General features: G+C 31.9%; 1 protein-coding gene across 1 annotated transcript; it reads right to left on the reverse strand.

Moving 5' to 3' along the window:
- Window positions 1-1,850: 1,850 nt before the first annotated feature.
- Window positions 1,851-14,440, reverse strand: LOC133194524 (ubiquitin-like modifier-activating enzyme ATG7). The gene is made up of 19 exons (XM_061330463.1): window positions 14,269-14,440; window positions 12,680-12,734; window positions 12,410-12,527; window positions 12,063-12,140; window positions 11,581-11,697; window positions 10,362-10,502; window positions 9,217-9,305; window positions 8,204-8,325; window positions 7,942-8,032; window positions 7,668-7,812; window positions 6,971-7,129; window positions 6,569-6,620; window positions 6,069-6,205; window positions 5,598-5,762; window positions 5,078-5,193; window positions 4,906-4,990; window positions 4,546-4,626; window positions 3,390-3,509; window positions 1,851-2,014 (listed from the first exon to the last, which is right to left on the reverse strand). Exons 1-19 carry the CDS (start codon window positions 14,429-14,431, stop codon window positions 1,964-1,966), a joined length of 2,085 nt encoding a protein of 694 aa, XP_061186447.1. The 5' UTR covers window positions 14,432-14,440; the 3' UTR covers window positions 1,851-1,963.

Consider the following 14,440-nt stretch of genomic DNA (forward strand, 5'->3'; position numbering starts at 1 on the left):
AATCTGCAGTGTATGGATATTTGCAAATGTACAGCCCTGAACAAAGCAGTATATAGAAACAATAGACAAATAAATCAGAGAAAATTCGAATTAAGTGTAGAAACGACTAATTTTTCTGAATTAAAGTAATAATGTTGGCATTCTTTTATTTTTATAGTTGCATTACACTCAGTGAGATATTCACACATTCTTTCTCCTATTTGACGACACTAAGAGAAATTAGAAAAATTGGATGTCCGCCATTTTGACCTTTTTAACGCCATTTTCATGAAGGCCAGCATATTTTTCCGGATTCAGCATACTTGAAATAGGTTAAAAAACTATGCTGGACCAAATAATAATTATTTGCCGTTAGAAGTATTTTTTTCTATAAATCGGACCAGACTATACGCTTGGACCAACATATCAAAAGACAAATTCATATCAACTGGGATTGATAATCCTAGCTAATAGGCCTTTAAGTATCCAAGCTAAAAATATTTCATTTTAAATAATGATAAAGTGTATAAAATGATGGTCACTGTGTCCTACATTCCTGTGCCACAACATAAGTTTTAGAAGCATCTACGGACAATGTAACATGATTCTGAGCCTCTAAGTATCCAAAATATTTCGCAAAAATCTTTTTGAAATGCATAGCGAAAAAACCTTCAAAGTATATCACTGGTTGACATAAATTTTAGTCGACACACTTTAAAATGCATTAACTGACAAAGTTGAAAATCTTTGGCTTCACAGTGTCAACGATATGCAATTGAACCAATTTGAAAATTCAAAGCAGCAAAAATTTTGAAATAAAGTAGGTCACTGTAACCTACTTTTGGGTCAACCTATCCGAAGGTCCTAGCTAGGATAGAACAAATAAAATTTATGATGATCCCTTTTCCATATCTGGCAAAATATGAAGGATTTAACTATCACTTATGGTCAATTTTTAATTAATCGTGAGACAACGAATTTGCCCTAGAATGATTTGCCTGAATATTCTTTACATCCTGTTTTCATATTTATGAATAAGGTTGGCGATAAAGCTGCTCAATGGTTTCTGAGGGGATGTTTTTTCTTCTTCAAATTTATCAACATTATGTTTATACGTATGATTATATCTCGTTGTTTAAAAGTCACATCTTCATTATACATAACAATGAAAGCCCTTGGTCTATCGATACTCTGACAAATCTGATAAAAAATGCCTATGCGGTTTTTGAGAGATGAATGAAAAAATGAATCCCACCATATGACGTGCCCAAAAATTTCAAGCATCTGCGATGAGAAGTTGCTGAGAAAACTGGAACCAAAATTTGTGATGGACAGACACACAGACAGACAGCTAGACAGACGGACACACAGACAGACACACAAGGGTAAAACAGTATACATCCCTCTCCTTCGGAATGGGGATATAATAAAACTTCATAAAAATGCATATTTGTCCGTTTCCATGGACACAATGGAAACATTGAAAATTTCATATAAAATGGCACATCTAGAGTTGGTGGTTATCATTTCTGTGAAGTTTCATTAAGAATCCTCCAGCCATCTATTTGAACATTCGCAGGCAAAATTTGACACTTTTTATTTGTTTCCATGGCAACGGTGACCATTTGGAAAAAAAAATTATGCATAACTAGAGTTGCTGATCATCATTTTTGAAAAAAAAAATCATTAAGATAGTACATTTCCCAGGTCAAGCAATATGAATTTGTCACCCGACTTCTTTTGTGGCGGCATAATAATAATTATGATACATTTTCTTAACACTCAGTAAAATGCAGATATATTACATAAATATCTGTGTTTTTCAAACTTTAAAGTAACATAAAGTAACATACATGTTATTTAAGACCATAATTATAAGTATAGCTGATGTCTGATGTCTATTCTATCTATATACAGTGTATAATACAATATCACAACAATATAATAATAAATAAATAAAAAGACTCTATTTAATGGACTAATATTAAGAGAGCTCCATGCTGCTACATTCTTCATCTTCACTGAATCCCCACACCTTCAAAAAAAAAAGAAAGATATATACCATTACAAAAATATTAAAAAACCTTACATATTTGGCATACACTTTCCTTAAAATAAGATCATCTAAGAATACACCAAAGGTTTCAGAATTGTCAGTATTTATATAGCATGTAACTCCTTTTTTATCAAAGATAACATAATAAATGTATATATCATTTGAAAGCTTCCTATCTTGTCTTAAATTTATTTTGGTTGCTTGTTATCAATTGTTCAAATGAGCATATTATTGAGAAAAAAAAAACATATACGGTACCATTATCTATGTTTATTTCATTAAAAACTTATATGAAGACATATATTTTTTATTCAGATTTTTAAAATCATGTGAGTTTTAAATGACCAAAAAGACAATATTTCTGTGACATGCAAAAATGTCGACATTTTTTAAATGTACTTGCTAGTCTTGTCTGCAGATATCCACTTTTTTATTTACAGTATAACATTGAAACGGTTTGCTACTAGTGTATGATTTACTTATTATTTTACAAAAACAATTATATCAAATATTGCATATAAAACAAAAGAAAGGGATTTATGCATTAAATTTTTTGTGTGTTTTCTGGTGAAAATGTAAGGCCTTTCAATCCGGGAACCTGTTTCAATGATTAAGCATTATTTAGAACGTCATTTTAAACCTCATTTAAAAATTTTCGGCAACTCAGTAATTAGTCTGAGTATTTGAATCAAACTTTATACTTGGTTATTTTACACTATAGTCTATCATAATCCATTGAAAAGTAAATTTGGATAATTTTTAAATTTTCAATAATAAATTTTTAAAAATTTTTAATGACCTTAAGGGCCATAGGAGGGCTCAATTTATTTGAATGGCATTTTCAAATTCATGCACATTCAAGTGTGGAAATACAGTTACAGAAACTTGCACTGAAGTAATGTCACAATAAGACAAAAGAGACATTATTGAAAATGTAATGATATAGGGCAGCAATAAACCTTGAGTGTTTTTTTTTTGCTGCTTTTAAAACATGTATTATGTAAAATTTAAGGAATTTTTATATTTTGAGTGAGTTTCATGAAATATGCCTACATGTACATGAAAAGTCTAAGTGGTTTAAATGCCAATAACTCAAACAAAAATACAAAAAACATTCCTTAAATGCACATTATGCAAGACAATCATTATGAAGTAATTTTGGCAGTGACACAATTTTTTTTAGGGCTGTTACAGCCAAAGGGTTAAAGTCTTGCTTTAGTTAACTACAGATCAGGAGTTCAATAACAGAATGGATTTTAATTCTTTCTTCCATGATTTTACATATAAAATATTAATCTAATACAATGTAGTACTTTCCATCTTTTATAGTTTTTCCTTAATTCTTCTAATATACCTCAGCATCAAGAGTCTCCTGATGCATCTGTGTGAGTCCTGTTAAATCCTCTAAATAAGACGGATCATTAAATGCCCTCCTCAAGAAGTCAAATCCATCCTTTCTGTATTGTTGTATCACCTACAGATATATTACAGTTTTTACAGACATACAAATTTGATACACATACATTCAAACCTCTTTCTCTCAAACTCTATTGGACCAAGAAAAAACTTCGCGTTATCTAAGGATTAGAAATATTTTGTGTCAAATGCTTAAAGAATAAGTGGTTTGGACTTCCCAATCCCTTTAATATATCCATGGTGTTCAAAATGTGCAGTTTGTGATACTGAAGCTCAACTGCATATATATATATACATAAGTTTGGAGAGGCTGCACAATGATGAAGCAGGTAAAAATGTAAGGATTGAGCATATCAAATACATATCTAAATGATTTCTTTTTCTCTCGACAACTTTTAATTTCACTTCAAATTACATTGTACTCAAAAATTTCTCTGGTTAAATAGAGAAGAGAATTTTTAGAACTAAAAGTTATTCAACTACTAGTTGCCCACGTGGCACAGTGATAGAGCATTTGCTTTAGAGTTGTGGAGTAAGGAGTTGATCCTTACATCCTGGGTTCGAATCCTATTGTGGGATGTGGAGAACGGTCCTTCGGATGAGGCCATGTAAACCGAGGTCCTGTGTTGCAGTAGGTGCTGGCACGAAAAAGATCCCTCACTGCTCAATGGCCCTGAGAGTAGGACTGTTCTAAAATTTGCAGCCCTTCACTGGCAAGTGGTGGCATCTCAATATGAGTGAAAAATTCTCAAAAGGGACGGTAAACAAACAAACAACATTCAAATACTCTAAATGTACTTAATGGTAATATATTTTTGCATATGTCACTCTGTTTCTTGTATGCTTATTCAAGTACACACAAATATACGATTGAAACAAATACATATAGCAGCTCAGATAGCTCAACATGCACTAATTAATGAATTCAATATTAATCCTTACACTAATTGATCATTACACTAATTAATCATTACATTAAGCCATTGATATGGAGGATTGTTCTAAATTTTGAGTGTGCTAATTAATGTACATTTAAGTTAGTACAGATTATTATGTAATCCATTGAAGAAACCAAATCCTGCTGCAGTACTCACAGTTTTAGAACATGCTGTACATTTATCAAAAGCTCTACAGGCGGGAAGAACTTGCTGAAACCTGGACACAAAGCAGCGAATCTGAAACAAAGCACATCTTTTTAATTTTTTTGTACTTGACAAGCTGTTGATCTGAAGCTCAATGGTCTGAAAAAAATCTGGTGGATGGCCATCCATCACATTTTTAAACAATGCTTAAAAGATCCTTGTATACTACATGTAATTCCTTTCAAAAGATAAAAGTAAAAATAGAAAGAAGGATGAACTTGAATCACTAAATGTCATTGTGTATACGTGTACCATGAATCCCTACTTACAGAAGTGTTCTTAACATGATACCTGAGTGTATTTTACTGTTACCTGATGTGGGACCAGCCCAAGGGCGCTCACAAAATCCTTACTCAGGTGATCATCGTTAGCACTGGTGTCTGCAGAGGCGTGTCCCCTGTAGAATAATAAACATCAAATATAGAACATTCATTTTTTAACAGGAACAAAACTTTATTAGAAAATCTTCAGACATCATACATACTTTTGTGGATGTTGAAGAACAGACACCAGAAGTTCTACGGCTAGAGCGGAAGCCATGTAAGAAATTCCTGGTCTAGAAACAGTACATTGCTGGTCGAGTGTGCGATCCTTTAATGACTGCCAAAAAAAAATTGTCAAAAAACTGCAAACCCACCAGCAAATGTGCCTAAAATGAATTTGACATAAAACTGTTCCCCTGTAATTCAAATGAAAAGAACACAAAGTACATCTATCAACAAAATTCTTCAAGGTTTCAATTCTACAAGAATGTCACACATAATTTTTTCACATTCATTTCAAAAAAATTTCCCATGAATTTTAAAAATGTTTCATGTTACTAAGATTAAAACAAGGTACATGTACTTTGGCTTTGAAGCACATCACAAAGACAACAGTCAGTATCATTTTTTAGTTAAAAAATTTGTTTTCACAAGATCAAGACAAGAATAAATATTTTAATGTACCGGTATCAATAACAACCATTCAGTATTTTAAATGAAATTTTCAAGAAAGAATCTCACATTTCCTGGAGCTACTACATCATTACAGAAATAGCAGCCTAGCTGGTCCCCTGGTATGGAGCTGTAAGATGACAGAGAGGCTGGTTCCCCACCCTCAAAGTCTGACTTCACACCGTGCCTCATAACTAGGTATGTGTCAAACCCCAGTGCAGAACAAATCACAATCTGAAATGAAAAGTTAGAAGACTCTTAGCTGAACATAATTCTTCATGATAACACAGATTCATTTTTATAACCCTCACAGAGGAGATGCATGTAGTATCCGAGTGTAATTTGTTGTCTGACATAAACTTCACATATAAGTTTTACAACTTACAACTTAACATTTGTTTTCCATGCATAATTTATGCTTGTTGAGAAGTTTCTAGGGTTTATTTATTTATTTTCTTTTGGTTTTTTTGTGTCTTTATCTGTTTCATATCATTTTTTATTGTATTTATATATCATATATAATGAACTAAATGAACAAGCCTTTTGCTTTTCAGCTGCCATTAAAGTTGGAAGCCATCGGCTTTCTCTTGTGTCTAGCAATAAAAATATTGCATCATGGGTATTCACCAAATCCTGTAATGTTTGTACATCTTTCTGCACACCATCTATTGCACTATCTGTTCAAACAAAAACATACTAGATCCATAATTATACTTAATTTAGATTTCTCTTTTCCTTTTTCTGTATTTAAATGTTCTAATTCCAAAATTCTTAATCACAAAATGTTTGCATGACAACGATACAGTCAAACTTGTTACTTGTATCTCGAAATTGATGGGACAGAGAAAAAACTTTGAGATATCAGAGGATTTATGTCATAGATATACTTAAAGAATACATGGTTGGGACTTCAAATCACTTCAATTATCCTTGGTATTCGAGATATTGGTGTTCAAGATATGGAAATTCGACAGTACACCATAGGAGAGAGTTGTATCACTGATCATATTACTTAGTATTTTAATTGATCAATCAATTACCTGGTACTGCATGCCCTGGCATTGGTATGGAGAGACTTAATCCCTTAGCATCCTGCAATTACAGGTACTCACATACTTCAAAAGAAAATTAATTTGAAACATTTTCATATAAAGTGCCCTAGCACAGTTTATTTTGGACAGCATATGATAGCTAAATGATAGCATTAAAAATGCAAGTATAATTCTTTATGAAAAATTTCACTCTCTTTATTTCTTCTGTACTTGAACATCAAGTTTTTAAAGAGCTTTAACAAAAAAATTTATTTCTTCAATTTCATAGCTATGCTGCAGCATTTTTTTTTAAAAATTAAAAGTACAGCATTTCTGGAAAAATATTTAATTGTTAATTTCTTTGATCTTTATACTAATGACTCTATAGAACTTTATGATCTTCATACTCACCACCCCCGGGAATATTCTCTTCAATGCCTCGGCTGCTGCCTCAGCCTTTGGCTTACCTCCCTTTAAACAATCGTCAAATACAAACAAGGACTGACGTACTGGGTTGGAGTATGAGATCCTACCATTGTCTACCAGAGTTATGGTTCTTACTCCCCAACCCTGCACATTAAAGAAAATGTCTTCATTACTATATTGAAATTGTTGACATTTAAGCATACAAAGCAATGTTACATGTAAATGGGGACGAATTTTTACACCTTCAGATCTTCTTAAGATCCTTACATATTGAATCAAGAGACTCGTATGCCTTAATTGTTATATGAGTTACATTTATTATACTTCTTTTCATTTATTTTCTTTGACATAAAAACATTGATGTCATATAGATGTTACTTGAGTCATTTTGCAACATCTCAAAAACCCATACAAAATTATAAATTTTGTTTTTTACCAGTGATCCTCTCATTGCTACACCATGATAAAAAATTTTCATATCTGTCATCACAAAGACTTAGACCTTGTCAAAATCACCTTGGATCATTGTACAGACAAATTTTGGGCAATATGCACCAAATATAAGATCAGAGCAATAAAAGTTAAACTTTGTAAAATCAACAGAGTTACTGTTTTAAAGACAAGTGTTTGTAAAGCTTTCCATTGAAATATAATGCTACAATGTAATTCAATTGATACTTACCAGTAAACACCTTGCCACATTGCATCCTAGAGTCCCAGCACCCAGCAGCAGACATTTGGTCCCTGATACAAGGTCTAGGTCAAGTTCTGGCAGTAATCTCCATCTCATCAACTTCAAATTGAGATCAACTGCTGATGCGGCCAGTCTGTTAGAAAATGATAAGGAAGAGTTACTCCCCTTTTCATCTCCATTTACATGTACATGTATAGATTTGCTAAAAAATGGCTTAGATTAGTATTACATGTAATGCTTTTAATCATGGTACTCATTTTACCTAGTGGGATCCATGCTGGCACTGAGGTTTACAAATCTTGGAGCAAGTTTCTGTTTTTCATTTTTCTCCCATCCAACACATTTTGGACATTCTGTGAAAATCAGATACACATTATGCAACAAAAACTAGAATGAAAATGTCCAAAATAAAACAAAACTGGTTTTTGATTTCTTTCATTACTGAAAAAAAATACAAGGCATTCAGATGTTCTTGTGTGAAATGTTTCATTCATCTTTGACATTATTTTTTTTTTTTTTTTTACCTGTGATGCCCTTCATCTCTGGAAGGCTAACAGACAGTATGAGACTATGTGAGATATCTCGAGATCCATCTCGACTTCTATCTCTAAGACATAGTATATTCACATTCTTCAAATCACCTTTCCTGCAAATTGAAATAATATATATACAAGGATGAAAAATTGTTAAAGACATAATTACTTCAACAAAAATATGGTATATATATATACATGCCATGTTTTCATACATATGTATTTAAATTGTTGTTATAATTCTTTGAAGAAAAAATTTTAATGTTTCAAACAAGACAGTTCTACATTGAGTTTTGTTCCATCAAAAAGAATTACGAAATTATAATCTGAGAGTAAGTTAAAATGTTTATAAACATTTCAATGCTATTGTGATCATATTTTCTCTGACAGTGTTACATGTATGCAGTTGAACTTCCATATCTCAACTATCTGCATAATCATCATGGATACTTCAAAGTGAGTTTGAAGTTTTACCTCAATATCTTAAACACTTGAACATCTCTTTTTTTGTCCCACCATTTCTCTATACAAATGTAAAAAGAGGCCTTACTGTACATATCTGAGCTATTTCTTGTGTTCTGAATGTATACACTAGGCCTTGACTTACCAGTGATATGATATCAGGACTAAGTGTTGACTTACCAGTGATATGATATTAGGACTAAGTGTTGACTTACCAGTGATATGATGTTAGGACTAAGTGTTGACTTACCAGTGATATGATATCAGGACTAAGTGTTGACTTACCAGTGATATGATATTAGGACTAAGTGTTGACTTACCAGTGATATGATATCAGGACTAAGTGTTGACTTACCAGTGATATGATATTAGGACCAAGTGTTGACTTACCAGTGATATGATATTAGGACTAATTGTATCCACTAGGCCTTGACTCCCCAGTGATATTATACAGTAGGCCTTGACTTACCAGTGATATGATACTTAGACTATACACTAAGCCTTGGCTTACCAGTGATATTATACACTAGGCCTTGACTTACCAGTGATATGATATTAGGAGTAAGAGGTTCCTGAGAGGCCAACCAGGATAATTCTCAATGGTGCTCGGATCACATACCCCAAAGTATGCCTGTACAATATAAAGACAAATTAAAGTAAACGTACTAAAATTATACCTGTGGAATATGAAGGAGAAATAAAGTACAAAAACAAAATAAGTATACCTAAAGAATATATAGAAGGCATAAAATACACAAACAAAAAAGTAAACTTGTAGAATTCAAAGTAAAAGTAAATTACATGAAAAAAAAAAGTCTTATAAAAAAACAAAATTTAAACAAAATTTATGATTCTTAAAATATGAATTTAAAAAATGGATGAAAAATAATGATGAATCAAAACTGTTGATATAAATGTGTATAAAATATTAAAGCAGTTCACATTTACGATATGCTGTACTTTATTTTTTAAAATGCTTGTACTGCTCACTAGAAATGTTAACAATAATAATTCAACACAAAACAAAGATACTCTAAAGAATATAATATGCATTTAAAAGATGAAACTTAATAGGCAACTTTCGAGATTATCTCCCCTGGTGCGCTCTTCCGTTACAGAGGGGAGTTTTGTTTCTGCTTAAGCAGGCAGGTGGGACAGTTATTTATATTGGATACCTTACATCATCGATATACCGGTCTATCATAACTGATCAACAGGATGTACTTATAGAATTTAAGCAAAGGCATCAATTTTTTCTTAAAAAAAAAAAAAAAAAAAAAAAAAAAAAAAAGGAACAAAGGAAAATAAAAATTGGAACAAAAGAAAATATCAGCACTTGGATAAAACATCAAGCAAGGGAATAGCTCTCTAATAATTACACAATCACCTGATCATTATACGCCGGCATTCTGAATGACTCATTTCCTTATAGTCATCGTTCTTTTATTTATGCAAGTTTGTATACATTTACAACCTGTCCCACTTCCATGCAGATACAGATACTTTTTGTGCCCCTATCGTAGGAGAGTTATAATCTTGAAACTCGCTTATTTACTGAAAGCTTTCATACTGTATTGCTCAAACTATTTGTCAAGAACATAAATAAAAACTTAACATTAATGAATACTTGTGCTATCACACACAAAAAAATTGTATAAAAAAGTAAAATTTCCTTGCATGCAAATACCTCTTGTGTGTTTCCATATTTGTTCAAATTTTTCATGTCATCTACAATGAATTCTCCCTTGGAATGTACTACAATGAAGTATCCCTGATAAGTTTGTTGTCTACTTTGGTACTCATCATAGGAATGTAAGAAATTAACGACCTGTTCAAAAGTGTAAATTCAATTATAAATCAATGAAAACCTTTGCTGATACCATTCTGTTATATAGTAAAAATTAATAATACATGTATATACATTGTACATATACATGTAAAAGGTCCATGCTTCAAACATGGACTTCAAAAAAAAGTTATAGTTTTAAACGTAATAATTTCCATTTCCTTAGACATAACATGACACGAGGAGAGATTTCTTATGGCTGGACCAGGAATGGAACCTAGGACACCTGCATTTATATTTGTCAGAAGCCCTGACCACTAAGCTATCAAAGCGAATATCCACAGTCCATATAGTCCCTCCTCAAACTGTCTTTGCCCTCAAAGGCACACGACCCAGATTCTTTAGCCACTGGCAAGAATTTCAGGGGTGCAGGTCAAAAGCACAAAATGTAAAATGAATCTATCCTAGGACCCTTGCATCGACAGTTGGGTGTTCTTACTACTTAGCTATCCAGATTGATACATGTATCCAGAGACCAGGAAGTCCAAACCATTACAAACACAACATTATTAGTACATGTGTGTTCTCACATTCTCACTCTTTATCTGATCAAATCTACTTCTGAGATACTAAAACACTTCATTTGTTTGTTTTCTTTCATAAAGTTCATGTTGTGCATCATTTAATGTTTTAAACACAGTAAAAAGCCAAACTAATGTTGATTAAAATGCAGTACTACATGTAGTGTGATACATCACTATTTAAAAAAAAAAAAAGAATCAGTCTTCACATCATCATTATTCCAGTGTTATGTACAATTAACACAAAAAAAAATAGTCTATAGTTTCTTGGGCATCACCGCATCAACTCAAACAATGCCGCATTGATCAATTTTATTACTATTCTGAAAAGAGAAATTCTCTGAATTTTCTATTTTTAAAGGTTGAAAGAAAATTGAGTTATTTCCCTTTTCACTTATGCTGTTCTTTTAGATACACAATGTATTTCTTGTTATAAGTTAACAATAATTTATAAGTAGACTTATATATTATATTTGAAATTTTTGACATGAAAAAAGGATTTTTTTTTACCTTATTAATAAATGTAAAAATAATCATACTTGTTCCTGGGTAAATTTCTCCCTGATTTTGCCCGGTTCCTGATTTAGGGTGACCTCTGTGGGGGGACTCAGGCAGGGAAAACAGAACCAGTAGTAATAATGGTACTTCTTTAAATCCTGGGGGAAAATTCATCAAGAAATGATTAGTAACATGCCTCACTTAATAAGGTTAAAACAAACATCTATAATCTAATGATCTCAGTGTCAGTACATGAATAGTGCATTTTTGATACATTCAATAGTATGGCAATGTTTTGCAACTTCTCACTATAAATATTAAAATATCTGCTTTTTCCCTTTGTATAGAATAAGGTTTTAAATTGTATTGTCTCATCATTGAATGTATTTATAAAAATATTCTCAAAATTTGGGTTTTTTTTTTTTAGTTTTTAAAGATGTTTTAATATAGAGCTTTCTTTTTTATGTGAAATAAAACTTAGTGACAAATAAGTTACAGATAAATAAGAATTAGCAGAGCATACAGCGAATGTGAGAAGAATAAACCTGGACAGAAGTTCTGGCTTTTCTAAAGCTTCACCATTCACAACTGCTTCCCAAATCTGCAGAGAAAAACATGTATGAAAAAGAAACTTAAGAGATAAATATTAGAAAAGAAATTTAAACACTGATATCTTTTTGATAAATCTTCCAGTCACTTGAAGAAAAAGTTACTTAAGTAACTTTCAAAAAAATCTTAATGGAAACACTAACAGATGACCCTAGGGATAAATGTTAACCAACCACTGCAAGATAAGATTTTTTAATAATGAGTGCATGTACCCCCTTTTTTGACTCCCAACATTATGAATAAAAATAAGACGTAACAAACCTTTTTGCCTGCTTCACTTATTATCTGTTTTTTATCACATTCTTTAAATTTATCAATGGTGTTTGTATTATGTAACACTCCATGCATTGGAAAACATCTATTGGGTGTCTTAGCATCTCTGAAAGGTAGCAGAAACGAATATGAATCGACAAATGAAAATTATCAAATAACAAAGTGATCACAGATTCAAAAAAAGTGTTTGAAGTTTGAAAGGAAATATTTCATTCAACTTTTGAGCTAGAAATATTTTGACAGGGTATAAATTCTTACATATCAAATGCAGTAAACTCTACATTCATTCGACATGGCATTCCAGGTGGGTCCCCTGAAAAATATAAAACATCATACCCTGAGCATCTTCCATCCCCAAAGACAAATGATAAATTGCTACCCACAACATTAAACTTGATCTGATCTAACCCACTTGACTGAGTAACATTTTAAGAAAAAATGGTGCAAACAACATATGAGGAAAAAGAATATCCAAAATAATTTTGCAAAAATTCCATATTTCACAGTTGACACTGAAAACTGTAAAATTATAGTAAACAGATAATAACAGACAACATACTGCAATGCATGTAAATAACAATTGTGCCCTTTTGAAAATTAATTATTTCATTTTATACATTTTGTATAACTAGATGTAGATATTAATCAATGATTTTTACAGCCCCAAACTACTGTATGTGTACATAAATTAACGTATTCAAAATTTAGCAAAATCACCGGGTATGGAGTGGTTGGCGTAGTCATAAATTAGCGCTACACATATAGCACAAAAAAATAAAAATTAAAAAGTTGTACTGATTGTCTAGGGGTTTAAGTAAAATTTTAATTTCTTACTCTAAATTTTTTTTAAACATTGTATTAGATTATTGTGTCCACCTGGCTGAAAATAGCCTTAAGGTATTTATTGTGTGGTCGTAGATTGGTTGTTGAGCATTTAATTACCGATTACTAGTAATTAAAAACAATTAACTTAAGATGTTTTAATCCAGGAGGATCAATAATGTTTAATTATGTTAAAATAGCATTGTGTAACTAACTGACTAATACTGTACGTACATGTTTATACATTGTCGAGATTCACACATATAGTATGCGGGTCGATGCGGTTGAACTGAATGGTCCAAGTGACAAATGTCGATAACACATTTTATATTAAAATTGAATTTGAATTAAAAGTGAATTTGAAAATAAATCACATTAAACATGAATATATATTTACATACATTTATATAGGCCTATTGCCTGGTGAAATAGATAACGATTTAAATCGGGCTCAATGTTCGAGGCCTGATAAAATGGCAGATCGAAGCAAGCATATCGTATTCACTTATTAATGGTAATCATGAATCAGTGCATCGCTGTCGGCGCCAAAGCCGCTAAAATATAAAGCCCGCTTTTTTAAGTACACATACAGTATTCATTTGTAAAAGGTGATGTGAATTTTTTAGTCCACGATGTCAGACTAAAATTTTGTTGACTCAGACTGCAGAACAAAAATTATATATACAAGGCCATGGAATGTTTTCTTTGATGTTGCATTGTAAGACAACCTTTGATATAAATGCCAAATGCATTATATCTAAATGAAAATATGAAATACATGCAATTCTCTCCCCAAAGAAATTCAAGGAAATCATAAAAAGGGGTGTTACAACCAGTGCTCCCTCCCAAGAAAAATAAATAAAAAACAAAAATCCAGTGTCCTGATCCCCATCCGCTATATTTTACAGCAATTCAAGTCCAATATTTAAGAAAGGAAAGGTCTTATACACCGAGCTAAGAAAGCAATCTATTCAAATCTTCAAAAACATTTTGAATAACAACAACGCAATAAGTTCCCTATATACCATTAAAGTAAAATCCGTTGATCGCCCTCTCGCTCTCGTCCAAGCCATAAACATTAAGTTTGTTTTCCGAGAGCTTGTGCCAAAATCCCGAGTCTAGGAAACTATTAAATGACACAAATTGAAGTTGCCTTTGATCTTTCACGTCAGCTGTGGGCGCCGACATTTTGTATAT

This window comes from Saccostrea echinata, unplaced genomic scaffold (assembly GCF_033153115.1).
Source record: "Saccostrea echinata isolate AGI-Se365-2 ecotype Australia unplaced genomic scaffold, CSIRO_AGI_Sech_v1 ptg000029l, whole genome shotgun sequence".
NCBI lineage: Eukaryota > Metazoa > Mollusca > Bivalvia > Ostreida > Ostreidae > Saccostrea > Saccostrea echinata.